Source organism: Cervus elaphus, chromosome 29, assembly GCF_910594005.1.
Source record: "Cervus elaphus chromosome 29, mCerEla1.1, whole genome shotgun sequence".
Lineage (NCBI taxonomy): Eukaryota > Metazoa > Chordata > Mammalia > Artiodactyla > Cervidae > Cervus > Cervus elaphus.
The window spans coordinates 46,637,841-46,663,587 of NC_057843.1; the positions used below are offsets into that span (position 1 = coordinate 46,637,841).

General features: G+C 37.4%; 1 protein-coding gene and 1 long non-coding RNA gene across 7 annotated transcripts in view; one reads left to right on the top strand and one right to left on the bottom strand.

Annotated features, from left to right (window-relative positions):
* GDA (guanine deaminase) overlaps positions 1-18,464 on the top strand; it is a 103,690-nt gene extending 85,226 nt beyond the window's left edge. For 2 of the 4 annotated variants that reach the window (XM_043891175.1, XM_043891177.1), the window contains 5 exons: positions 8,181-8,327; positions 11,691-11,821; positions 13,558-13,585; positions 14,562-14,661; positions 17,634-18,464. In XM_043891175.1, coding sequence (XP_043747110.1) covers positions 8,181-8,327; positions 11,691-11,821; positions 13,558-13,585; positions 14,562-14,632 — 377 coding nt within the window. In that variant the 3' untranslated portion in view covers positions 14,633-14,661; positions 17,634-18,464. Of the gene's footprint in view, positions 1-3,703; positions 3,757-8,180; positions 8,328-11,690; positions 11,822-13,557; positions 13,586-14,561 lie in introns of those variants that run through there. The other 2 variants (XM_043891176.1, XR_006338615.1) reach the window with 2 other exon arrangements.
* Positions 1-25,747, bottom strand: part of LOC122686077 — a 92,239-nt gene that overhangs the window by 17,095 nt on the left and 49,397 nt on the right. The window lies entirely within an intron of this gene.

A 25,747-nucleotide genomic window follows, 5' to 3' on the forward strand; every position in this document is an offset into this window, starting at 1 on the left:
AGATACCTTAATTTTCTAAAAATTCATTTCCTAATTTCTATAACAAGAACAACAATAATTATAACAATATCTGCTACATGCTTGTTTTGAGGCTTAAATGAAAAAACTGCATGTGTTATGGTTAGCAGATACCTGGCAAGTTGTACTAGTTAATAAAGATTGGCTTAAAAGGGAAAGAGTAACACTGGTTTCCTGATTAAAGGTTTGATTTAATATGATATATTCTCATATGTTAACTTGGAGGATGCTGTTGCATTTTACATAGCTATCCTATATACAACTATTTCCTAAACATGACTTTTATGCATGAACTTGTTCTTTTCCTTTGAACTTTAAAAGACTGTTTAACTTATATTGTGCCAAGAGTGTAGGTCTAAGACTGGATCATTCACTCTATCTATAACAAATAGAGGCAGACCTGAACTTTCTCATTTCTTAATTGTTAAATATGAGAAACGTGCATGATGCTTCACAAAACTGTTGCAAAACAAGAGAAAGTGGTATCAAAAATAATAAGAGGATGAACATATCTCCCATGTACTTTAGGATCTAGAATAAGAGTTCAGAATATTGCTATCATCCCTAGAGGACAAGACAACCCTATGGCCCTATGAAAAGACCTTGAGTTTTGATGGAAAAGGAAAAATTGAAAACGGAAGAAGAAAATTGAAAAAGAAAAAATAATAAGCATGTAGATTGCTATACGCTACTGGAGGGAGACTGAATGGTACAACCACTTTATAAGAAACTGCCAAATAGTTCTCTAAAGTTGAAAATACATCCACATATGACTCAGTAATTCCAGTTTGGGTATTTACCCTAGAGAAATAAACACATATAGTTATAAAGAATATTTATAATAGCTTTATTAATAATAGCTCCAAACTGGAAATAAAGTTTAAAAACCTAACAGGAGGACAGATAAGCAGATGCAGCATATTCATACCAAAAAACACCATTCAGCATTAAAAAAAACAAAGCATTGATATATACAAAACAAAAATATTTTGTTAAAAATACTGGAGAGGGTGTGGTGAGAAGGGAACCCTCATACACTTGTTGGTGGGAAGGTAACTTGGTGCAGTTACAGGGAAAACAGTATGGAGCTTCCTCAAAAAACTAAAAAGAGTTGCCATATGATCCAGCAGTCCCACTCCAGGGCATATATCCACACAAAACCATAATACAAAAAGAGACATTCACCTCTATGTTCATAGCAGCACTATTTACAATAGTCAAGACTGCAAGCAACCTAAATGTCCATGGATAGATGAATGGGTAAAAAACAGTGTGGTACATACATACGATGGTATCTACTCAGCCATTAAAAAAGACTGAAATAATGCCATTGAAGCACTATGGATGGACCTAGAAGTTATCTAACCAAGTGAGTAAGTCAGAAAGAGGACAAATACCAATATGGTATCACTTATATGTAGAATCTAAAATATGACACCAATGAACCTGTCTACAAAACAGAAACAGACTCAGAGACACAGAAAGTAGACTTGTAGTTGCCGAAGGAGAGGAATGGACTGGGAGTGTGAGGGTTAGCAGATGCAAACTATTACATTTAGAATGGATAAACAGCAAGGTCCTACTGCATAGCACAGGGAACTATATTCAATGTCCTGTGATAAACCATACTAGAAAAGAATATGAAAAGAGAATGTATTACTTTCCCAAACAGCAAAAATTAACACAATACTATTAATCAACTCTACTTCAATAAAATAAAACATTTTAATTTAAAAATCATTTTGTTACGTGCACAAAGCCAAGCACAAAAGAGCACACGCTCTATGGTTCCACATGTAGGAAATCCAGGGCCCACAGATTGTCCCGGTTAGCAACAACAGAGCTAACCTACATTGACAGAAATCAGAAAACGGTTGCCAAGCAAAAGCAGGTGGAAGTTCATATCTCCCATGTGCACTTTATTCTATCTAAAGTGGCTGATATATTTTTCTAACTAGTTTTCCTGTTAAGAGGTGTTGCCCTTCCTTTCTGACTGCCTTCACTCTGTAGGACGGTCTCTAGGTCCAACCACATCTTTACACATGACCCAGTGTCATTCCTTTTTTGTGGCTGGGTGGTGGTCTTTTGTATATATGTACATCTTCTTTGCTCATTCTTCTGTTGATGAATGTTTAGGAAATGGCAACCCACTCCAGTATTCTTGCCTGGAAAATCCCATGGACGGAGGAGCCTGGTAGGCTGCAGTCCATGGGGTCGCAGAGTCGGACGCGACTGAGTGACTTCCCTCATGTCCTGGCTATTGTAAATAGCAATGCAGTGAACACTGGGGTGTGCTCTGTGGTGACCGAAATGGGAAGGAAATCCAGAAAGAGGGGGATATATGTGTACATAAAGCTGATTCACTTTACAATACAGTAAAAGTGAACACAACATTGTAAAGCAGTTATACTCCAATAAAAAGTGATTAAAAATAAAACATCAATGAAAAAAAGTGGTTGCCAAGATTTGGGGTGGGGAGGGGAACTCCTGAAAAGGGCCATGACGGACCTTGCTGGGGTGAGGGAAATGTTTAATATCTTGTTTTCTGAAAGGTACTTAGATGGCTATATATAGTTACTAACATTCATCAAACAGAACACAAGTGCTGAGCATTTTATGATATCTTAGTTCTCCCTCCATTAAAAAAAACAAACCACGTAGCTAGCTGTGAGAAGTAGAATTATTGTTGTGGAAAATTAAATCAGTGATGTGGAGAATGAAGTTGACCAAAGATCAAAGAGGGTGTTTGAGAACAATCTATGTGGGAGATAAGAGAGCATGGCACCAGCAAACAGGATTTTCCTGACTAAGGATCCAGGACTGATGGAACAGAAGCAACCATCAGCACTGAAGAAAAAATCTTTTCCGAGCTTACTGAGTATCCTAATGAAAGAACTTACCCTCTTCTGGTCTAAACCATAACTGAACCAATTGTGGCAAAGTATTTTAATTATAAAGAAAAAGAAAAGAAAGTTCTGAAACGCTGAGGCAGGGGGAAAAGTCAGTTATCAATAAAACAGTTAAAAAGCAATTTTTGTTGGCCTGCAAAATATCAAGAACAAGAGTTTGGAGAGAAAGTGGTTATTATTCAAGAATATTATATTGGGCCACATTCTCCCTCATGTGTGAAGGCAACAAAATTCTCAAATGTACAAAGGTTTGGAAAATATTCTCCCCATGAACCCTTTGAAAAAATTATTTGAAAATCTATATCATTCAATGAGTGATGAGGCAAAGTGAAGGGTCATGGTATAGGGAAGTATGGTACAACAGGATGTCAGGGAAGGCTAAAATCATTTAAAACAGAAATAGGAAAAAAATTGTAAAGGAGTTTAAAAAATGACAGAATGTGTACAATGTTAAAAGTAATACCTTTTAAAAAACTATCAGACTATGAGTCTTAAACTGGTCTAACAGCTTTAATAAACAACAATATAAACATTTAAAAAATCAAAATGGCAACATAAATCAAGGTGTTTCCCTCTGGGAACAGGTTCCTGGGACCTGAATATATAATACTGTCTTTGAAACTGAGTGTTAGGTCCTTGAGTTTTGGTATTATATTTTCCCTGTATCATTTGACTGTCTTTAATATTTTATCATAAAATCTTAAAATAATGTATAGGCTGCAAGAAAGAACTTCCCAAGTACTAAAAATTGTTTTACTTTCTGATTTTGTTAACAGAAACCAAGAAGTTGTGGTTTATGCATACGGTTGAAAGAATGAAGATGTATTTGGCAAGTGGGAGCAAAATTATGAGTGTATAAAATTTCTTTATCTCAAAAGGACATAGCAAATTATAAAAACAAAACAAAACCCAAACAAACCAGTAACCTGAAAAAACATGGAACAAGTTTACATCAACAAGACCTACAAACTCATCAAAACAATGTACATGGAGCCAGGATGCCACTTTCTAGGGACAAATTCCTATCTTTCTAATTTACTTCAATTAATTCAAAAGCAATATTCTTTGATCAACTTGTAGGCTCCAATCCAGTGATTACATGCTTTTTCCAAATTCGTTATTCTTTTCCTAATCTACACATCTTAGATGCCAGAGTATTCACTATAATCATTCCTTGGAAATTCTTCGTTTCTCATATGCCTCTTCTTCCTTTCTTTCCTTCCGCCCTCATTTTTTACTTTTAATTAACCTTTTAAAAGCCCGCCTTGGCTGTCTCAGCTCTTCCCCTTCAAATATTTACAGCTGAGCAGCTGGATGTTGCTAGAAAACATTTTTCTAGTGGTTTCATTTTAAATGTTGCTTTCAAATCCTAAGTGGCCCTTAGCGCTACCCAAATAGATAATTATGTTTCTCTAATATGTTCCCACATTCCAAGACAGACTTACCTATTTCTTCCTAACTATTTTATCCCAAAGCATACCCTTCTCGCTTCCAACTAGTGGCCTTATCTCATCAGTCACTGAGAAAACAGATGCGATCAGAAGCCTTTCCTTTATGTTCCCACCACTAAATTTACATACCTTCCTCCATCTGCTTGCATTTTCTCTTCTTTTTCTCTCTGCAGGTGAAAAAATTTCTCTTCCGGTCTAAGTCAAAAACAAACATACCCTGAGGTGTGTTCTGTAGGCTCTCCTCTCTCTTGATCTCAATAGATCAATTCCATTGGCCAGTAACTCTCCTGTATCATCGTTACCTCCTCCCTCCTGGATCATTCCTTCAGAATACAAACATTCTGTAGACCTCCTGATCTTTTAAGCAAAGGTGTGAAGAAAACCTCTCTGTTAATTAGACACCCTCTTCTGGCTCTTGCCCCACTTCTCTACCCCGCTTCACAGCAAAACGTCAATGAGTACATACTCACACTACACTGCATCCAGGCACTCTCCCATTCCTCCACCCACTTCAGCCTGGCTTCTTACCACCCTCCATAGTTGCTATCCTTGTCCTTTCTCCCCTGGATTGTTACCACACTACCATCTCTTTCGGAGGAGGAAATGGCAACCCACTCCAGTATTCTTGCCTGGAGAATCTTATGGACAGAAGAGCCTGGAGGGCTACAGTCCATGGGGTCGCAAAGAGTCGGACCTGACTGAGTGACACACACACACACACACACACACACACACACACACACACACACACACACACACACACACACACACACACACACACACACACACACACACACACACACACACACACACACACACACACACACACACACACACACACACACACACACACACACACACACACACACACACACACGATCTCTTTTGCTGCCAACTCCAAAAGACACCAGTCTGTCTTTATCACACTGGACTTCTTGTCCAAATACTCTTTCCTTGGATTTAGTGAAACCACACTGGTTTTGTTTCCCTTCTTCCTCTCTTGCCTGCCCTTCTTCATCTTCTCAGAAGGCCCCTTCTCTTCCTGGCCATTCAAAAGCTTTCCTTAAGGCTCAGTCCTAGGCTCTCTCCTCTTTTCAACTCTCAGGAGTCGTCATCTGCAACCGTGACTTTACATGGGATACACATATGCAGATGACTCAGATTTTTATATCCAGCCCAGACTCCTCTTTGAATTCCAAACCTGTATTTTCAATTGCTTACTTTCTCCTTTCTCTTTGACCCCTCCTCATACAACCCCCAAACTTTATCATACCCTCAAACATCTAAGCCTGTCCTCTTAAATGCCTCTCTTAAATGCCTCATACACCTCATACAAACATACAAGAAGCCATTGCTTCTTGCTTAAACTCCTGCACTAGCTTTCTAATGGTCTCATATTCCTAGGCCCTTCTAATCCAGTATTCTCGCTTCAAAAGAATCACAATGAAAATATTTCACTCCCTCCTGATTACCACCTTCAGTGTGATTTTGAATATGCAAACCTCTTTATGAGGCCAGAGAGTTCTGCATGGTGTGACATCCCTCCACCTCCCAGCCCCACCTCATGCTGCTCTCCTCCCCACAGTGCTCCCTTTTAATCCCCTCTGTGAATCACACCCCCTCCTGCCAAATGACCTGAGTGCCTTTTGTTCCTCTGCCTGGAATACCCTTTGTCTCTCTAAGCATGGTTGAGTTCTCATTTTTGCCCTAGTTTAAATGTTGTTGACTTAACGAGGTCTTCTCTGACCATCCTGTCACAATGGGCTTTCTACCTCCATTTTCTTGATCACTAACTGAACATGGTTTATTATTAATATTTGTCTTTTTGTATGTCTCTTTTCCTTCTCCATAAGATAGTAAGCTCATGCAGTGCCTGTAACTTTTATTTATGATTGCTTTAATAAATCAAGTACAAAGAAGGTGCTCAGTAAATCTGTTGATAAATGAATGAATGAATAGGATGAACACATACATATAGAATTACTTCCTTTTATTCTTCTATTGCCCCCTGGCTCAAGTTTTTATTCTTATATGGTTTTCTTAGCTGCTTCTTACATATTTTGAAATATATATTCAATCTTTACTTATTTCCATACCATGTAGTGATAGCATTTTATTCTGCCTTTAGATTGAACTGAACGTTTTCTTTGTTCTAGTAATAAAGAAAAAATCAATAGACAAAGTATTTCAAAGCATAATATGCATGTTTCCCAAATCATATGTGTTTTATTAGCTGGATGCTATGATAAAATGAAAGGTTGATGGATGGTTACTGTATGTTAAAGTGGACTAAGTAAGTAGATGAGTAAAACTTGTCAAGGAACTGGATGAGCCTCTGGTAATACAATTCTGGCTAAAGAAAAGTATTTTCTAAAACAAAAAAATCATACAAGTTTAGGTAAAGACATGTAAGACAGCTGAACATAAAATTAAACTGTAATCTAAGATTACTTAGTGGGCTATTATTTTTGATCTTTGCAATATACATAGGCACTAATAATTATATGTGTCTACCAAGATGTGACAAAAGGAACTCTTGAAATATTAAGTGTATTTTATTAGCTATAGATGTACTTTTCCTCTAATAAAACATGTTAGCTTACTTGACATTTATACTAATTCATTTAACTTCTATATTCATTCTTGTCAAAGGCTGTATTTCAATTTAATTATGATTAGGGACTTATTTAAAACACTATAAAAAATTCTCATTCGTCATCTAATGATGCCAGTGACAAATGTAAAGCTGTCTATATCAGCACTGCTCATTTATTACACTAATTTTTCCAGAATATTTAAGTTCATTCTAAAAGCTCTTCCTGAAAAAAATTATCATAAAGAAGTAGCTATTTAATTCCCAAAGTCCTCATCAGAATTAAAATAGAGTTAAGACAAGTTTTTAGAGCATAGAACTATGAATTTATTTTAAATCTCATGTTATCTATAATGTAATCATATTTGACCAATTTCTGTGAGAATTTAGGGAATAGTCAAAGATGTTTCTTCTCTTAACTTTATTGAACATTTGGGTATTGTGCTGGGTTGAATTGTGCTCCCCGTACCACCTCCCCCAAAAGGAGATACCTACCAAGAACATGTAAATATGGCCTTATTTGGAATAAAGATCTTTGCAAATGTAATTAAGGTAAAGCTCTTAAGATGAAGTCACTGTGAATTAAGGCGAATCCAGTGATGAATGTCCTTATAAGAGACAAGCAATGAAAGGTGCATAAAGACACAGAAGGAAGAAGGCTATTTGAACATGGAGGCAGACATTGGAGCTACACTGCCACAAACCAAGGAACACCAGGAGCCCCCTCACACTGGGAGAAATCAGGGAAGATTCTTCCCTGGACACTGTAGGGATGGTGGCCCTGCCATACTTTAAGACTTCTGCCCCTCAAAACTGTGAGAGAATAAATTTCTGCTGTTTTTTTTTTTTTTTTGCCACACATGTGAAATCTTAGTTCCCCAACCAGGGATCAAATCCATGCCCTCTGCAGTGGAAGCACAGAGTCTTAACCACCAAACTGCCAGAGAAGTCTGAATTTCTGATGTTTTAAACCACCACATTTGTGGTAATCTGTTTCAGCAGCCCTAGAAAACTAGTAGAAGTATAATTTGATATTAATCGCAAGTTTTGAATTCCTTTAAATACTAGTCTGTGTCTATTCTGTGTTTGTAGATAAGGTCTTTTCTCTGAAGTATATTTGAGTGACTCTATCTGTCATTAAGAACAGAAAAAACCCTATATACCTAATAATCCAGCTCATAAAGTTACTGTTTATTTTATCTACCTCAGATGTGGCTGGTGGTTATTCATCATCCATGCTTGATGCAATCAGAAGAGCAGTGATGGTTTCCAATATCCTTTTAATTAATAAGATAAATTCAAAAAGCCTCACCCTCAAAGAAGTCTTCAGACTAGCTACTCTTGGAGGCAGCCAAGGTAATGAATGAGCATTTTCTTTCTTTCTCACACGATGTACAACCATGCCAATCTATGTCCTTGGCTGAAGTATGAAGGCTCATGATGCTGACCTCAGCAGGCATCCCCATATTCATGATTTGCATCTCACATAATATACCCAAAGCTTAGCAAGTGAAGTACACGTTCAAGCATGTGGTGAATCATTATTTGAATGATTTGAATCATTAATTTAGCAAGTTCCTTGTTTTTGGCAGAAGAGACGTTCAGTATGCAGTTGTATTGTTGTAATGTATACTTGCATTGGTCACATGCATATGAATTCTTTAATCAGTTTTTTCCCATCAAGTCAAGTAAAGTGCTCTCTATTGATCTGAGTAGTAATAATAATAATAGCCAAGACTTATTGGTTTCTTACCATGTGGTAGGCACTATGCAACATGCTTTATGGATGCTGTTATTTAATCCTCAGAACTACTGTTATTGATTCTATTTTACCAACCAGGTACCTGAGTGAGGCTTACACACCTGTCAAGCTGCGGTATATTATTTGAATCTAGGAAATCTGATACCAGAGTGCAGGTCATTGCTTTCCACTGCAATATCTTCCTATATAAATCTTTTTTTCCTTCCTGTATAAATCTTAGCCTAGACTATGTATTTTGTTTATATACTTAAGTACACTAATTACAAGCTGCCTTCAAAAGAGAAAGTTGTAAAAATATAGCTGGTTGATATGCAAATATTGTTCATCAGCTTTTCCCAGTTCTCACATGTAATTGTATTTTTACTGAAGAGATAGAACTTGGTAACTGCATTGCTTTCACTTTAGTATTGTAGTATAATCTGGATGGATGATAATGAGCATAGCATGAAACCCTAGGTAGCTAGTAAGAAAGAAGAACACAGATCTTGAGACAGGTGTATCTTTTTTTAATATATCTTGATATTTATGATAAATACCCTAGATGTTAGAAATGAAGTATGATGGAGGCCAGGGTATCCTGGGAAGAGAAACTTCCTGGCTCTTTTCTGAATGTTCTGCTATGATGAATGCCATAAAGAACATTTCAAGAAAAAGGTCATATGCTTTGCATTTTCCCATGCCTTATGACCTCATTTTCTAAAGTTTTAAGTTTTAAAAGTTCTGTACTTTTAACAAGTGTCACACTCCCCACTTTCACATCTGAGTTCATATAGTTGTCCTACCACCTTAACTTCATGGTGTAAATGACTTATATTTAAATAATGCTTTTTTATTCTAGGCCGTCTGTGAGTTGTTTCATCAGGATCCTGTTATCTGACCAGGCCGGCATGGGGTGCTTACCAAATCATTTCTACCTTGCTGTACAGCTTTCAGATCTATTTTCTGGGCCTCTGAGGTTACTGTTACAGAATTTCCTTTCCTTAGCTTGTGTCTCCACAAGAGTCTGAGTGAATGAGATGAATGCTTCCCTGTTAAAAGCTGGACTCTTCCTAGCTTTACATTCACTCTCAAGATTAAGATATGCATCAATCGCTTTCACAGAGCCAACATCTGCTCTAGAGACAGTAAAACTGCATTTCTTAAAGTGCATTTGAGTTGCTTACCAGCACAGTTAGGCCTCTCTGCAATAATATGAATTTAGATCAATTTACAATTCACTGAAAGTAGTTGTGTCTTTTTTTGGTTAGTTCATACCTGAACTCTCCAAATTCTAACAAGTAATCCAGTTAGTTTATATATATATAACCTCCAACTCTTTGCAACCCCATGGACTGTAGCCCATCAGGTTCTTCTGTCCATGGAATTCTCTAGGCAAGAATACTAGAATGGGTTGCCATTCCCTCTCCAGGGGATCTTCTTGACCCAGGGATCGAATGCGAGTCTCCTGCATTGCAGGCAGATTCTTTACCATCTGAGCTACCAGGGAAGCCCTTACATAGTGGGGCTATACTACACACACACACACACACACACACACACACACACACATCTTGTCAAATCCTGGCAAATGAACCTGGTTATCTGGCCTATTAAACACACAATAATTTTATGTTTAATACAGTCATCAAAAACTCATGTTTGTCATGCTATTTGTGAAGTGAAAAATGACAAGTGTCAAATGAAAAATGTCAAGTGTAATCAGTGAAGGGGGAGAAGATTTCTAGTGATTTTCTATTTCATTCAGTTCTTCTCCCCACAATCAGAAGTCACCCAGCTGCTTTTTAACTTTTCTAATTATGTTTGCACCTCTGTCTTCCTATAAGAATTCTTTGGCTAAAACGTCTCTTTCTTTTCTGAGAATAAATGAGTTACCCTTTAAATAGCCATTTAAGAACAAGCAGGATTTCTAAGCATTGCCAAAAGACTTTTGGATATCCATACAGAGAAATATAATGCGGCGGTTATTGTCTAATATTTTCACACAGGACTATATTCTGACAGTGACAGAATACAAAAAATACACGTAAAAATTCAACTACAAAATGCTGCACTCCAGTTGACCTTTCTTTCATGCATGCTTCCATTTGGAACACTCTGTCCACATTATTGGCTTTAAGGAGCTTAAATTCAATACCCTCACTGACCAGGAAAACCAGCTACCCTCATCTTTTAAAAGTAAACCATAAAAATGAGAGATGTTCTTCCTTGACATCACTATTCATGGAACAAGAATTCTAGCTGTGAGAAGGATCAGGTCAATAGACATTATTGACCTATGCCCTATGTAAAGAACCATTCTTCTCTGGCAACCAGGAAATCTTTAAGGTTACAGAGAAATTAGTCTGCTTTCTAAAGCACTTGGACTCTTGAGTTATGAGATCCATTTACTTTCAGAAGTGAATATTTTTCTATTCAGATCATTTAAGGAACTTAGGATGGATATGCCTGCATTGACAAACATGCAAAAAAAAAAAGATAATTAGTTTTTACTTATTTGAAGTTCATTTCACTGACGCAAAAGTAGATCTTGTCAGCTATTTTGTAGAACAAAAGAATAAAAAGGGGAAGGAAAGGAGTTGGAATGTTGGGAGGAGAATAGGAGAGGAAAAGAAAGACATTAGGTCAGTCGTCATGTTTCTTAGAGGGATGAATGGAAATCATAAACCAGCTGGACTGTGAAGGGTGCTGGTAGAGCCAAAACGGACATACCATCAGAATTATTAATATGATCAGGGTGTTGAAGAGACCTCTTTGTTCTCAGATATTGCTTTCCCTGTCCTTTCTCTGCTTTCTGTAAGTCGAAGTCTTGCGGTCTACTGGAATGCTTCATTATTAAGATACTGATTTTTTTTTTCCCCTAGTGGTATGTTGGCAGATTCTGTCCTTGTAAATTGGGATATTTACATGGTCCAAAGCTTGGAGATACTGACTGTTTGTTAATTTATTCCACCCTGTAGCCCTGGGGCTGGATAGAGAGATTGGAAACTTTGAAGTGGGTAAGGAATTTGATGCCCTCCTGATCAACCCCAAAGCATCTGACTCTCCCATTGACCTGTTTTATGGGGATTTTATTGGTGAGATTTCTGAGGTATGTAAAAGGAAGTTGATCAAAAAGCATTTATTTCATGAACTAGTCATAACAACTTCCCTATAGGGAAAAAAAAAAGACACTGAAACAGTTTAATGGAATGGAGGAGACTCTTATAAGGGAAGCTAGATCCTTTTAAGTTATTATAATTTCATGACAATAATGGTATAAGTAAACACTTTTATTTTGAATATATTTGTATATTTGAAGGTACTTGACTCTAAGAAAACAATATAGTTACCACTTATTGAACACACTTTCTATCTGCTAAATGGCATGGGATTATGCACTTTCATACATCATTTTTTAACTCTCAGAACTATTATGAGAGGCACATGCTATTAATATTACCGTGTGGTTTATGGGGCAGTGAGACTTAAGGAAGGTTAAATGATTTCCTAAGAACTCATGGCTGTTAATTAATAGACAGAGTTTGGATTCCATTCCAGGACTTTCTGACTTTTGGGGTCTGGGTTCTTGATCACAGTGCTACCTTGATTCTCTTAATTATAAGAAACTGAAAAAAAAAAAAAAAAAGAAACTGAGTTTCATTACTTTGTCCCTCTTATCACGTTTTTGTATACATAAAATAAACTGGTTTTTCTTACTTTAATAACAATTCTTTATGAGATGGTTTTTCTTAAAATTTAACTATTGCCATTTAAAAACTGATCCACTTATGAGAGTAAGTGTGATATTAAATGTAACATACTGAGGTTTTTAGAAGAAAAGTGCTGGATTATTTGAAGTTAACAGCATTAGTTATTTTTCTATTACTTAATCTTTTACTTTTTATTGATTGAGTAAATTTCCTGGAATATTAGAGTGAGTTTCTGGGAATAGGGTTCAGTCCCATTCATCCAGGCATTTTTTTTTGTCTTATACACCTCTTAAAATATTTAAATCATTATATTAAATTATTTATGTTAACACTTTCCCTCTGAAGATTTCAAGGTTATATATTAAGGACTTTCAGGCGTTGGAAACATTTGTTAATAATCAGTACTTTTATTTTTTCAGGCAAAAGACCATTTCTTTTTCATTAATAAAAGTAGATTTTAGGGTGTTCATTGGATGCCAGCTTAAGTGAGACAGTGACTATTAGCCATAGAAGCTAGTTCCAGTGATAGAGTTATGTACTTTTGGCCATAGTTTAGTATTTTGACTTGGGATACTGGATTGTTGGTGACAAATAATTTCTTCCCCTTTACCCAGCTCTGTTATTGGAATAGACAGACACCAGTGTGTCCATTTCTGGGACTATGTTCTAGCCAGGCTAAAGTACGCAACAGAAGGAATTATAGTACCTGTTAAATGGATGGATTATGTATCTTATCTCAAGACCTCTTTAGGGGTTAAATTAAAAATATTTTCCAAAAAAAAAGGAAAAAAAATATTTTCACTGTAACTGCTTGATGTGGAATGCAGGACTAAAGAAATTTACATGTGGAACTGCAAACAGACAGTGATAATCAAGATAGCATCTTTTATGTAAATATATAAATAAGTTTGGGCATTAAAATGTACAGCATTTTTCTCCTCTGTGGGCTATATATATATATATATATATTTACAAAAGAAAAAAAGTCTGTGTTTAGAAAAAAATAAAAATAGATTTTTGCCATCGAGAAATAAGTTTATATTTCTGGGTTTTGCCAACCACTATTCATTGTCAATTTGCTTTTCTAAGTGCAGAAAATACTCTTTTTTATTATTATCTTTATTTTTCATTTTAGGCTGTTATCCAGAAGTTCCTATATCTAGGTAGGTATATATGTCTCTATGCTAAATAAAATCTTCTGTTGTCTCTTGGTATGCTCTCTGCATATATTGTACCATATGTTAAGCATTATGTGTGATCATTTGCTTAGACTTATTATTGTTTTTAGCATTCCTTAGCACTGAGCCCATTTGTGGTACAATATTTAAAGGCACTATTTGAAATGAACACGCTCTTTGAGAACATAGTATTAGACCCTAAACTTGAGGAATGGCAGGTAAGATGAGATCACCCTGTACTTCCCCCTACACCTGTTCTGACACTACGCTGTGTGTGTGAGAAGTTTGTGGTGGAGTCTCTCCATGCGCGCTTTCTTAACATGGTGTTTAGTCGCTAAGTCGTGTCCAGCTTTTTTGTGACCCCATGGGATGTATCCCACCAGGCTCCTCTGTGCATGGGATTTCCCAGACAAGAATACTGGAGTGGGTTGCATTTCCTTCTCCAGGGGATCTTCGCGACCCAGGGATCAAACCCATTGCATTGGCAGGTGGGTTCTTTGCCACTGAGCCACCAGGGAAGCCAGTTTTTGTTTTTTAAACATACTCACATTCAATTCTATTGAGAAAGAGAGAGAGAGAGATAGAGAGAGAAGTAAATAGTATAGAAGATTCTATTCTTCCTCTCACTCCATTGAGTGACCTCTGAGTTCTGAGTGAATTTAGAGTGGGAGAGACACATGTGGTATTTCTTGTGAAGCTCAGTTCTTGCAAGCCCTTCATCTCACCATGCTGAGTATTATTCTGGGGCGTAAAGATAAGTATTTCTTTTACAACTAGGGCTGGAAATGGAAACCACTCATTCTAGCTAAAAGGACAGTGATGGAGGGTCGATTCAACTTTACGTGAATTCTGCTTTAGGCGTGTACTTCAGGCTCTAGTCCTCAGATTAGATGCTGCATTTTCTATTGATCATGTCTCCCTGTTCAGGTTATAAACAATGATTCCTTGATGCTTCTTTCAGGAGATGACCGAAATATTGAGGAGGTGTATGTGGGCGGAAAGCAGGTGGTTCCCTTTTCGAGCTCCGTGTAAGACCCTCAGCGTCTACAAGTTTTCCTGGGGTAACGCAGTTCTGTATCTTCTTGTGCCCAGGTCGAGTTAGGAAGTCAAAAAACAGTCCCTTGTTCTCGGGGTGACTATCTCCTTCTGTGTCTAGTTACAGTATTCACTTGACAAACTGTTTGAAGGAAGTTGTGCTAATTCTCAGCTCTGGTTAGGAGGATTAAAAATTTCTCCTTTTAGAACTGTTTAAGGTTTACTTTAAAGCTCAAACATAAGGGAATGTTATTACTGGTGGTGTTCTTCTTATGGGATTTAAATAAAATCTATTTCACATTTGGAAACATGGAGAAAAAAGGATATTCCTATAAGGTTAGATAGTTTCAGCTAGTAAATGTGAAAATTGGAAAACAGAAAAATGAACCAGTGAATATATTTTTACAAGGGAGAAAAAGTTAAGACTATGAAAAACATTGGAAAATCACTTCGGATTGTGTTTGAAAATTATATACTGAGCATACTAATTTAAAAAGTGAATCTGTTGAATTTTAAAATGTGTTTCTAGATTGACCTTGTGTTCTGGAAATTTGCACTTAATGGCATTTGCATTTCAGAGACGTGTTATTGTTGTGCTTCGCCTTCTTACAGGATGAAATGTCAGAAATTGAATGCCACACGCTTTCTTAATATAGTTCTGTGCTTCTAAGTGTTTGACAGAAGTTGGGTATTAAAGATTTAACGTCTCTTGGGAATATTATTCACATAACTACATAGCATAAATAGCTGTATTTTTGTGTACTTTGAAATACCTTAGAGTACAATTGTGTGATGCTATTATTGCTTCAGTTTTATCAGAAGAGAAACAAATTCCATGCTGCACTGTTGTGTAGATTGGTGTCTTCATAAATTGGGGCAAGTTCTGGGCATCCAGGAGGTGTCAATACTAAAAGGAAGGGTTGCATTGTGATGACCTGTCCTCCCAAAGAACTATTCCATAGTTGTTGAGAATTTAATACTCATGTCAATCTGTTAGAACTTTAAAATGAAGGACAAATCCTATTAGATAAATATTATTAAAAATCTTTAAACCCTGCATATTGAAATTACTCTATTTTCAATTTTATCTTGCCTTTTTAATTCCCAATAATTTTCAAGACATTAGAATTCTAGGATGATGAAAAATATTTAGATGGCCCACTAATGTTTATATTAATAGGACTTAATCTGTACTAGACATCTAGAAATAGTAAACAAATAGTGTTTTTATGTTTCCTAATATAGTGTGCTTTCCTATAACCTAGACTTAAAAACAAATTATGACTTTATGATAAAATCCCTAAGAAAAATTGATATGAATGTTATTTAAATGCTATATTTTTCTCATTTAACTCCAAACCCTATAAACCAACAAGAAAAAGGAGATTTTCTTAATATATGATAACACTCATACCTAGGGCTTAGAGCTGACTCCTTATTATCACCTCATAGTAGAGAACTATATGTAATATCACTAACTCCATAACTACAGAATGAAGAAGAAAATTTCTTCCCTGGTACTATAAATTTTATTCTTATACAGTTATGCTAATTCAGTAGTCATTTGCTCAGTCTCTGGCCCCTCACCCCTCGGAAACACTTCCAGACTTGTGTACACACTACACGTAAAGACAGAACAAATTTTGGTTTTGTAGAGTTTCTGTTGTGAGGTATTAACTCAGTAAAAACCCAGTTTCCAGTCTTAGTCTCTGTATTTCCAGAATTCCTAGCTACAGAGCCATGTCAAAGATGCCCCACCAAATTTTGTTCCATTTCTCCCTAGTCCTGGCAGGTGTCTTCTGTTCTATCTCCCCAATCCCTGCCAAAGGAACTTGGTTACCCTAGTGTCTAACCCACATGAGTGGGCAAAGGAATTTGGATGACGTGCAAGATCTGCTAATCGGCAGAAGCTGTTCTTAAGCCTTGAAAAGATCCTACACCTTTACCTTCCCTAAGGATGTACATTTTGATGCTGAACATCAGTTTTCATTTAGATCTAGGACTCATGTGCAGTAAATGTAAGTGTAGCATCAGAAGCAGGAAGAATGGCCATATACAACCAGCCTGTCAAATGTTAAATTTAGCCCTGATAATATATTAGAACCTGAATTTCTTTTCTAGTAAAAATAGAATGTGTTAAAATTTGAGCTCCCTGCATCACTTATGTGTTTTACTTCCCCAAGTACAGTATTGCTGAATCTCGCATATGCTTTTTGTGGTAATGCAGGCATTAGACATACACACGCCCAGATGTTCTGCACTTTGAAATGTTGCTTTTGCTCAGTGTGGGTTGACTTTTGAATTGCAGAGAGGCAGTATTCCAAGTCAATTCTGTTTGTCACTTTATTTTGAATATTTTGCTCTCAGACAGCAAAGGAAGGATTAAAATATCTTCACAGCCCCCTCACCCTACTCTGCACTATTTGCCTTGGGTTTCATGAGATTTTTAATAGAATGTACTTTAACAGCTAAAAATGTATTTGATAGTAGAGACTACCATACATTTAAAAATATTTTTGCAACCAGAACACAAAAGCAGGCTAATTAGCCAATGTAAATTTAATTTTCGAAAGAGAGTAAAATGTAGGATTAGAACAGGAGAGATTGTCCTTGTAATTATAAACTGAGACCAAGGAAAGTCTGTCTCCTTATTTATTAGCCCAGCTTCTTCTGATTTAATTGCTGAAGGTTTTAGAATCCAAGAGAATATCTTGGAATAAGCTTCCTTCATGCTAGAAGGAGGTCTTTCTAAATTAATATTATGATCATTGAACCCCATTGGATCTCTTTTTATTTCTGTGAGGATTCTGCCTGGTCAAGGAAGTTGATGGGAAACACCCCTGTTATACGTAGTTGATCTGAGGTGTGGCCTTGAATATCCCTGTCTGTAGCTACCACTGAGATCTCAGCAGGGAAACAATGGCTGTGAGATCCAGCAAATAATTTTAAATCTTTACTCCCTTCCATACTCCTCCTGTTTTTCATTTTTTCACCTCAGAGCCAGACATATGGAAAGCTTTAAAAGCCAGCTAGAAGCCCCGTTGTATCAATTCTACCCTGTGCTTGCTATTCACGGAAGATACTCAGAGCTGGATGCTCCTGTAGCCTACTGGACAGAGGTGATGATGCAAGCAATCATATGTTTGTTTGTTTGTTTTAAAAAAGTGTTCTGAGTTATTAAAAAGTAGACTAAAAAATGTGTCATGGGCAGTGTCTTGAAGTAATTTTCAAATTGGTGGACTGTAAATTTTTAAGGTTTTTTTCTTTGCAGTTTCAGACCTATTTAGCCACTGTAGGTATGACTTTGGGCCCTGAGACTTTAATGTCTCTCAAGTATGGGAAGAAGTGCAGAAATGAACTGACACATGTTAGAAACCCTGGGGTTGGCCTCCTGCATGTTCTCACTCTCAGCCCCTCCTTCCTTCCCCTCCTATAGTCCTGAGTGTGAAAGATCAAGAGGTGAGGGGTTAATTTGTAAAGCTGGTCCAAACTGAGTGAAATGCAAAAGTTGAACAGGCCAATCCTGACACTAAATGTAAATCCCAAGATGGTTTCCACAGTCCACAGGATTCAAGTGACTTGAACCATAAGTGATATATCGTATTGATTTACCTGTTTACTTCATACTCAAAAGTCTGTCAGAAAGCATTTTCTTAAAATTGAAAACTACCTTACATTGTATTAAACTTCTGATCACTGCTGTTAAGAATATATACATGTGTGTATTCATGGGAACATTTTCCCTCAATATTTATATGATTTATTTATTGCTCCTGTGCTAAGTGATCTCTCTCTGCTTCAAACAAAAATAAATGAGGTTTTGTGTTTATATGTTTCTGTTGTTGTGAGTTCTGTCAGTTTGATAGAAGTGAGATTCATTTTACAATGTTTTTCTCCTTTTAACATGAACTTTAAGAGACTGAAGGCGGTCAACTGTATGGTGATGGATGGAAACTAAAATTTTGTGGTGAGCATGGTGTACACATGAAACATATAATACTATAAACCAATACTATCTCAATAAAAAAAAAGAAATCATAAACTGTAGGAAAAATAGAATATTTTGACTGTGGGCCAACATGTATCTTCTATCCTATAATAGTCACCATACATAGGTTTTTAAAAATTAAGCTGAGCTATAATGTTCATCCCTTTAGATTCAGATTAGTATTGCCTCTGATTTAAGCATAATTGATATTTCATATGACTGGAATCTACCACAAAAAATACTCTGCATCCAAAGACATAAAGATGAAACCACACGAGATAATAGGAGGGGTGTACTTTGCAATGTAATTAAATCCCATACTACCTGGGTGGGTGACCCACAAACTAGAGACTAATTACATCACAGAAATTCTCCCACAGAGCTGAGAGCTCTGAGTTCCACATCAGGCTCCCCAGTCTAGAGGTCTGGCATCGGATGGAGGAGCCCTCAGCAGATCTGGCTTTGAAGGCCAGTGGGGCTTGATTGTAGGCGCTCCACCGGACAGGGGTGGGGGGTGTGGGAAACAGAGGCTCCACTTCTGGAGGGTGCACGCAAGGTCTCGTGCATACCAGCACGCAGAGCAAAAGCAGCTGACTTCCTAGGACCCCGGGCCAGACTTATCTGCTGGTCTTGGAGGCCCTCTTGTGGAGTTGGGAGGAGGGTGACTGTGGATCTGTCTGGGGTCATAAAACCTGGTGGCGGAAATATTGGTGAATGTACACCTACTTGAACTCTTCCAGGAGGCAGATATATTGCTTGCATCATTAGCACCAAAGCCTGCCCTCACCCAAAGGCCTGTAGGCTCCAGGGCTGGGGTGCCTCAGGCCAAAGAATCATCAGGGCAGGAACATAGACCCGTCAGCAGACAGGCTGCCTAAAGACTTCTTGAGCCCACAGTCACCTCTAGACATGCCCCTTGACATGGCCCTGCCCACCAAAGGGCCAGATTGAGCTCCACCCACCAGTGGGTGGGCATCAGCCCCTCCCACCAGGAAGCCTGCACAAGCCTCTAGACCAGCCTCGCCCACTAAGGGGCAGATACCAGAAGCAAGAAAATGGTGATCCTGCAGAGCTGAGTACGTAAACACATCAGAACCTACCTCATCCCTGGCCTTTGGGTGGTGAGAGGAGACTGTACTTCTGGGAGGGACACCTAGGGCATCCCTTACAGAAAGCCACTTCTCTGAGGTCAAGAAACATAACTAAGCTACTAAACACATAAAGCACAAATAGAAATTTAAACAAAAGAGATGGCAAAGGAATATGTTTCAGATGAACAAGGCAAAACCCTAAAACAATAACTAAGTAAAGTGCAAATAGGCAATCTACCTGAGAAAGAGTTCACAGTAAAGAACTCTTTACTTTTGATTGTAAAGACAATCAAAAACTCAGGAAAAGAATTGACGCACATAGCAAGAAGTTACAAGAAGTTTTTTTTTTTTAACAAAGAAAAAATATAAAAAACAACCAGAGTTGAAGAATACAATAACTGAAATGACAAATACACTTGAAGCAATCAGTAGCAGAATAAATGAGGCACAAGAAAGGATCAGTAAGCTGGAAGACAGTAATGGAAATCACTGCTGTGGAACAGAGTAAAGAAAAAAGGACTGAAAAGGAAGGAAAACAGTTTAAGGGACCTCCGAGACAACATCAAACCCACCAACATTTTCATTATAGGGGTCCCAGAAGCAGAAGAGGGAGAAAAAGGACCTGAGGAAATATTTGAAGAGATAATAGCTGAAAAATTCACTAGCATGGAAAAGGAAACAGTCACCTAAGTCCAGGAGCAGAGAGTCCCATACAGGATTAACCCAAGCAGGAACATGCCAAGACATACAGTAATCAAACTGACAAAAGGATAAAGAGCAAATGCTAAAAGCAAAAAAGGAAAAGCAACGAATAACATACAAAGGAAACCCCATATGGTTATCAGCTGATTTTTCAGCAGAAACTCTGCAGGCCAGAAGGTAGTGGCATGATATTTTTAAAATAATGAAAGGGGAAAACCTACACACAAGGATACTCTACCCAGCAAGGCTCTTGTTTAGATTTGACAGGGAAATCAAAAGCTTTACAGACAAGCAACAGCTAAAAGAATTCAGCACCAAATCAGCTTCACAGTAAATGGTAAAGGCAGAAAAGAAAAGTCCACAACTAGAAACAAGAAAATTATGAAACTACTAGAACTCAAGAAGGGAATGACTACCCACTCTAGTATTCTTGGGACTTCCCTAATGGCTCAGATGGTAAAGAATCTACCTACAATGTGGAAGACCCGGGTTCAATCCCTGGGTCAGGAAGATCCCCTGGAGAAGGGAATGGCTACCCACTCCAGTATTCTTGCCTGGAGAATTCCATGGACAGAGGAGCATGGCAGTTTATGCATGCAACAGTCTATGGGGTTGCAAAGAGTCAGACACAACTAAGCAACTTTCACTTTTCAGAAACAAGAAAATTACAAAATTACTAGAGCTCATCAATGAATTCAGTTACAGGATAAATAAGGTTACAGTATACAAAATTAATACACAGAAATCTGTTGCATTCCTCTACACTAACAACAAAAGATCAGAAAGAGAAATGAAGGAAATAACTCTTTTACCAATGCATCAAAAAGAGTATTTAGGAATACATCTCCCTAAGGAATCAAAAGACCTGTCCTCTGAATACTGTAAGATGCTGATGAAAGAAATCAAAGAAAAACAGAGCTGAAGGAATTGGGCTCCCTGACTTCAAACTATGCTACAAAGCTACAGTAATAAAAGCAGTTTGGTGGGACTTCCCTGGTGGTCCAGTGGCTAAGACTCTGTTCCAATGCAGGGGGCTCAAATTCGATTCTTATTCAGGGAGCTAGATCCCACATGCTGCAACTAAGAGTTCGAATGCCCCAACCAAAGATCCCACATGTTGCAACTAAAGAACCTGTATGCCACAGTGAAGACTGAAGCGTCCGCATGCCACAACTAAGACCCAGTACAGCCAAATAAATAAAAAGAAAACAGTATGGTACTGGCACAAAAACAGAAATCAGTGGAACAGGATGGAAAGCCCAGAAATAAACCCACGCACCCTATGGTAAATTAATCAATGTCAAAGGAGGCAAAAATACAGAATGAAGAAAAGACAGTCTCTTCAGTAAGTGCTGCTGGGAAAACTGGACAGCTACAAGTAAAAGATTGAAGTTAGAACCTTCTGTAACATCAGACACAAAAATAAGCTCAAAATGGATTAAAGACCTAAATGTAAGACTGGATACTATAAAACTGTTAGAGGAAAACATAGGCAAAACACTCTTTAACATAAATATTGCAGCAATATCTTTTTTGAATCTACCTCCTAGAGTAATGAAAATAATTAAAATAGAAACTAATTAAACTGTAAAGCTTTTGCACAGCAAAGGGAACCATAAACAAAATGAAAAGACAACCCACCGAATGGGAGAAAATATTTGTAAATGATGTGACCGACAGGGATTGATTTCCAAAATATACAAACAGCTCATGCATCTCAATTTAAAAAAACAAACAACCTAGTCAAAAAAAGGGCACAAGATCTAATCAGGTATTTCTCCAAAGAAGATATATACATCACCAAAAAGCACATGCAAAGATGCTCAACATCACTAATTATCAGAGAAATGCAAATCAAAACTACAATGATGTATCACCTCATACCAGTCAGAATGGCCATCATCAAAAAGTCTACAAATAACAAATGCTGGAGAGGATGTAGAGAAAACGGAATCCTCCTACACTGTTGGTGGAAATGTAAGTTGGTGCAGCCACTATAGAAAACTGTAAGGAAGTTCCTCAGAAAACTAAAATAGAACTACCATGCTGTGGTAGTTCTATTAGTTGCTCGGTCGTGTCTGACTCTTTGCAACCCCTTAGACTGTAGCCTGCCAGGCTCCTCTGTCCATGGGGGTTCTCCAGGCAAGAAGACTGGAGTGGGTTGCCATGCCCTCCTCCAGGGGATCTTCCCAACCCTGGGATTGAATCCAGGTCTCTTTGAGAAAATAATTTTGATTTACCTTTTTAGTTTAACTGCTGTTATTTAATTAATGCTATATTTGCTCTTATTGCCTAAAACAGTATTTTCCAAATATAGATGGTTTAAATATAATTCTTATGAATACATTATTCTCACTTCGGTTTTATTTCTAGATAAATAAAAATTATTTTTTTATATCATCTAGAATCAGAAGGTGTAATTATTTTATTTTGATTGAAATAAAAAGTCCACTATACTAAACCATAATTGAGGGTGGTTTGACATGACTGGATGAAGACATTTGAAATAATAAAGATCATTTCTATATGCTATGAGTTTTTATTAGAAATCTATAAAAGATACTTAATATTTATATCAAGTTTTCATTTTCAAAAACAGTGCAACTCCCCCCTCCAAAAAAACAAAAGACCTAAATAACAACACCCCCAGCCAAACTTAGTAAAATTTTTATTAATTTAATCCTGAATTTTCTGGTTATTTTAGGGGAGTTAACATTTTGCAACTATTTTTTTTGTAACTTTTCTTAGCCCTTATTTTGCTTAAGATATTCTTTGCTATTTAAATGTTTCTAAATTTTATGCAGTCAAAAGTCTTCACTTATGGGAAAAAAAAATTGCACACTCTCTCCTGCCAGCAAGCGGCCATTGCTGAACTGTCCCTCACAAAAGGTGACAATCATTTCCTCCACACAGGATGCTCTCCCCCTCCCCACCATCACAGACAGTTGGCCAAGTATTTGTATTTGATTCAAGCTAGATCCAAAGATCTCTTCCTAGCATTTGCAGGTCTCAAACCCAGGTCTCCCGCGTTGCATGTGGATTCTTTACCAGCTGAGCCACAAGGGAAGCTTTTAGAATTATAATTCAAGACCTAAATAAACCAAGTGGGTTTATACTAGATTATTTTCAGAGGCTGAGTATATATTTCCACTTGGGAGCGGCTGTGGAAAGCCATCAGTGAGCCAGATGGGTAAGCAGATTCAGTCTGTAGAGAGAAGTACTGTAGAACAGGGCAGACCTCTGCAGAGAAGCGAAGACAAGAGACTGTATGGCCCGGAGGAGAGCAGCTATGCTGGCCTCTTGATAACTTCTTTTCACCTGCAGTTGAGGGTCCCAAAGGGCCTGTGTGTACTTGTCATGGGTCCCATAAAATTCCTTAAATTTATTCTATTAAATCCTATTTGGCTTTATTTATTTATTTTTGGTAATCTCACAACTCTTGAATAAAGACTTGTCTGCCATATTAAAATGGAATTTTAAAATTCCTTCTCAGGCAGCTGTTATCCTGGCAAACATTACTTAAGGCTACTATGGGAGTTGAGGGGTGAGGTGTCTTCCTTATGCCCTTCTGACAACAAGTTAAAAGTCTTTACCAGTGAGGTGAAACAAGTTTCTGGTACCACAATTAGTTGATCTGATTACCCTTTTAATATTCTTTATGTTTCCACTAATCCACTAACTACCTATGAATAATCCTCTGCACTTAAATAGCTGCCACCTCCTGCCTGCTTCTCAGTTACCTGCCACTAGTAGCTGAATGTCTAGTGGTTTACAAGAGGAGGGAACAAACAAGTGACTCTGCAGTCTTTGATAGGATAGCACCAGTTTTCCACAGGTGGGACACCCCAACTAGATCTACTTCCCACTCCGAGGAGGAACAGGTTTTCCTGACTTCCTCTCCTGCTACTTTTCTTTTAAAAGTGACAAGTAAAACTAAGATTGAAATAATAACAATAGAAAACAGTGTGCACTTTGTCAGGAAGGAATAAACGTTCCTCTAGCCTTCGAGGTTCTTCTGGCTGGTCTAAGAATTAAATTGACCCGAGACAGGTGGCACAGTGCTAAAGAACTCGTCTGCCAATGCAGGAGACTCGTGAAAAGTGGGTTCCATCCCTTGGTCAGGAAGATCCTCTGGAGTAGGAAATGCTACCCTACTTCAGTATTGCCTGAAAAATCCCAGGGACAGAGAAACCTGGAGGACTACAGTCCATGGGGCCCAAAGAGTCAGACAAGACTTAGAGACTGAGCATATTACAAGACAGATTAACAGGAGAAAATCAAACAAAATGTTCAATAACATGTATACATGGGAAAGAGCCAAAAAAACTGAGTTAACTTGCCAAAATGCAAGAATATATACGATTAGTTCAAAGTGAATGAAACTGGCCTCTTGGTACAAAGTACAAATTGGTCTTTTTCAAGTACAAGTTGATAACTGCAAGCGATCCAGGAAGATGGAGAAAATGTTTAACCAGTGCACCACCTAGTGGCCAAAACTTGAACAGTTTGCTCTGTGAAACAAGGTCTCCCTCCAAAAGGGTCAAGTTGCAGAGGAAAAAAGAGGCTAAATTAATTTTATCTTGATATTCAGAAAAATATAAATTCATAATTTTAATAAAAGAATTAAGCAAGACAAGGAAATGTAGAGTATTATTTTTCTAGCAGGAAGTTGGAATTTTTTTTACTGTACAAGGAAATTAATAATCTCTTAGGTTGAATCCAGACTCTGTAATAGACCACACGTGAAATTACATTCTTGATAGAAATCAATGTAATTTAGTTATTGTCCTTAATAAAGGCAATTTCATAAGGAAAAAAATATGATATCCAAAATGGCTTGTTGAATCAATTCGGTACTTAGAAGATAAAAGGCAAAGATTTGTCCATCAGAAAGGAACCTTACTTGTGGAAATACTGCAAAATAATGAATTTCCATGGGCATACTAAAGCTGGCTCAGAAGTAGGAATGAAGTACAAACTGTTTTACACATTCACCATAATAAAATTCACCAACACTGCTTAGAGTTTGGTCAATACTTTAGATGCATGATTCAAACCATAAAACTTGTTCTGGCTTATGCAAACCAATTACCAGTTAAAGGCATCAACCCCTCTACCATGGTTAGATAGTCAAATGAAATCATCATCAGAGAAATGGAGAATGGTGCTTGTAATGGTCCCAAGAAGGATATTAAGAGTCAAGTCTTAGAATCTCAGATTTGGAAGGAAACTTTAAAGATCACCTTGTTTGGCCAGCTAGCTGAAACCTGAATCTCTTCTTTAACATCTCCAACCATGGAGATACAACTTTGTGTAAGCCCTGAGAGTGAT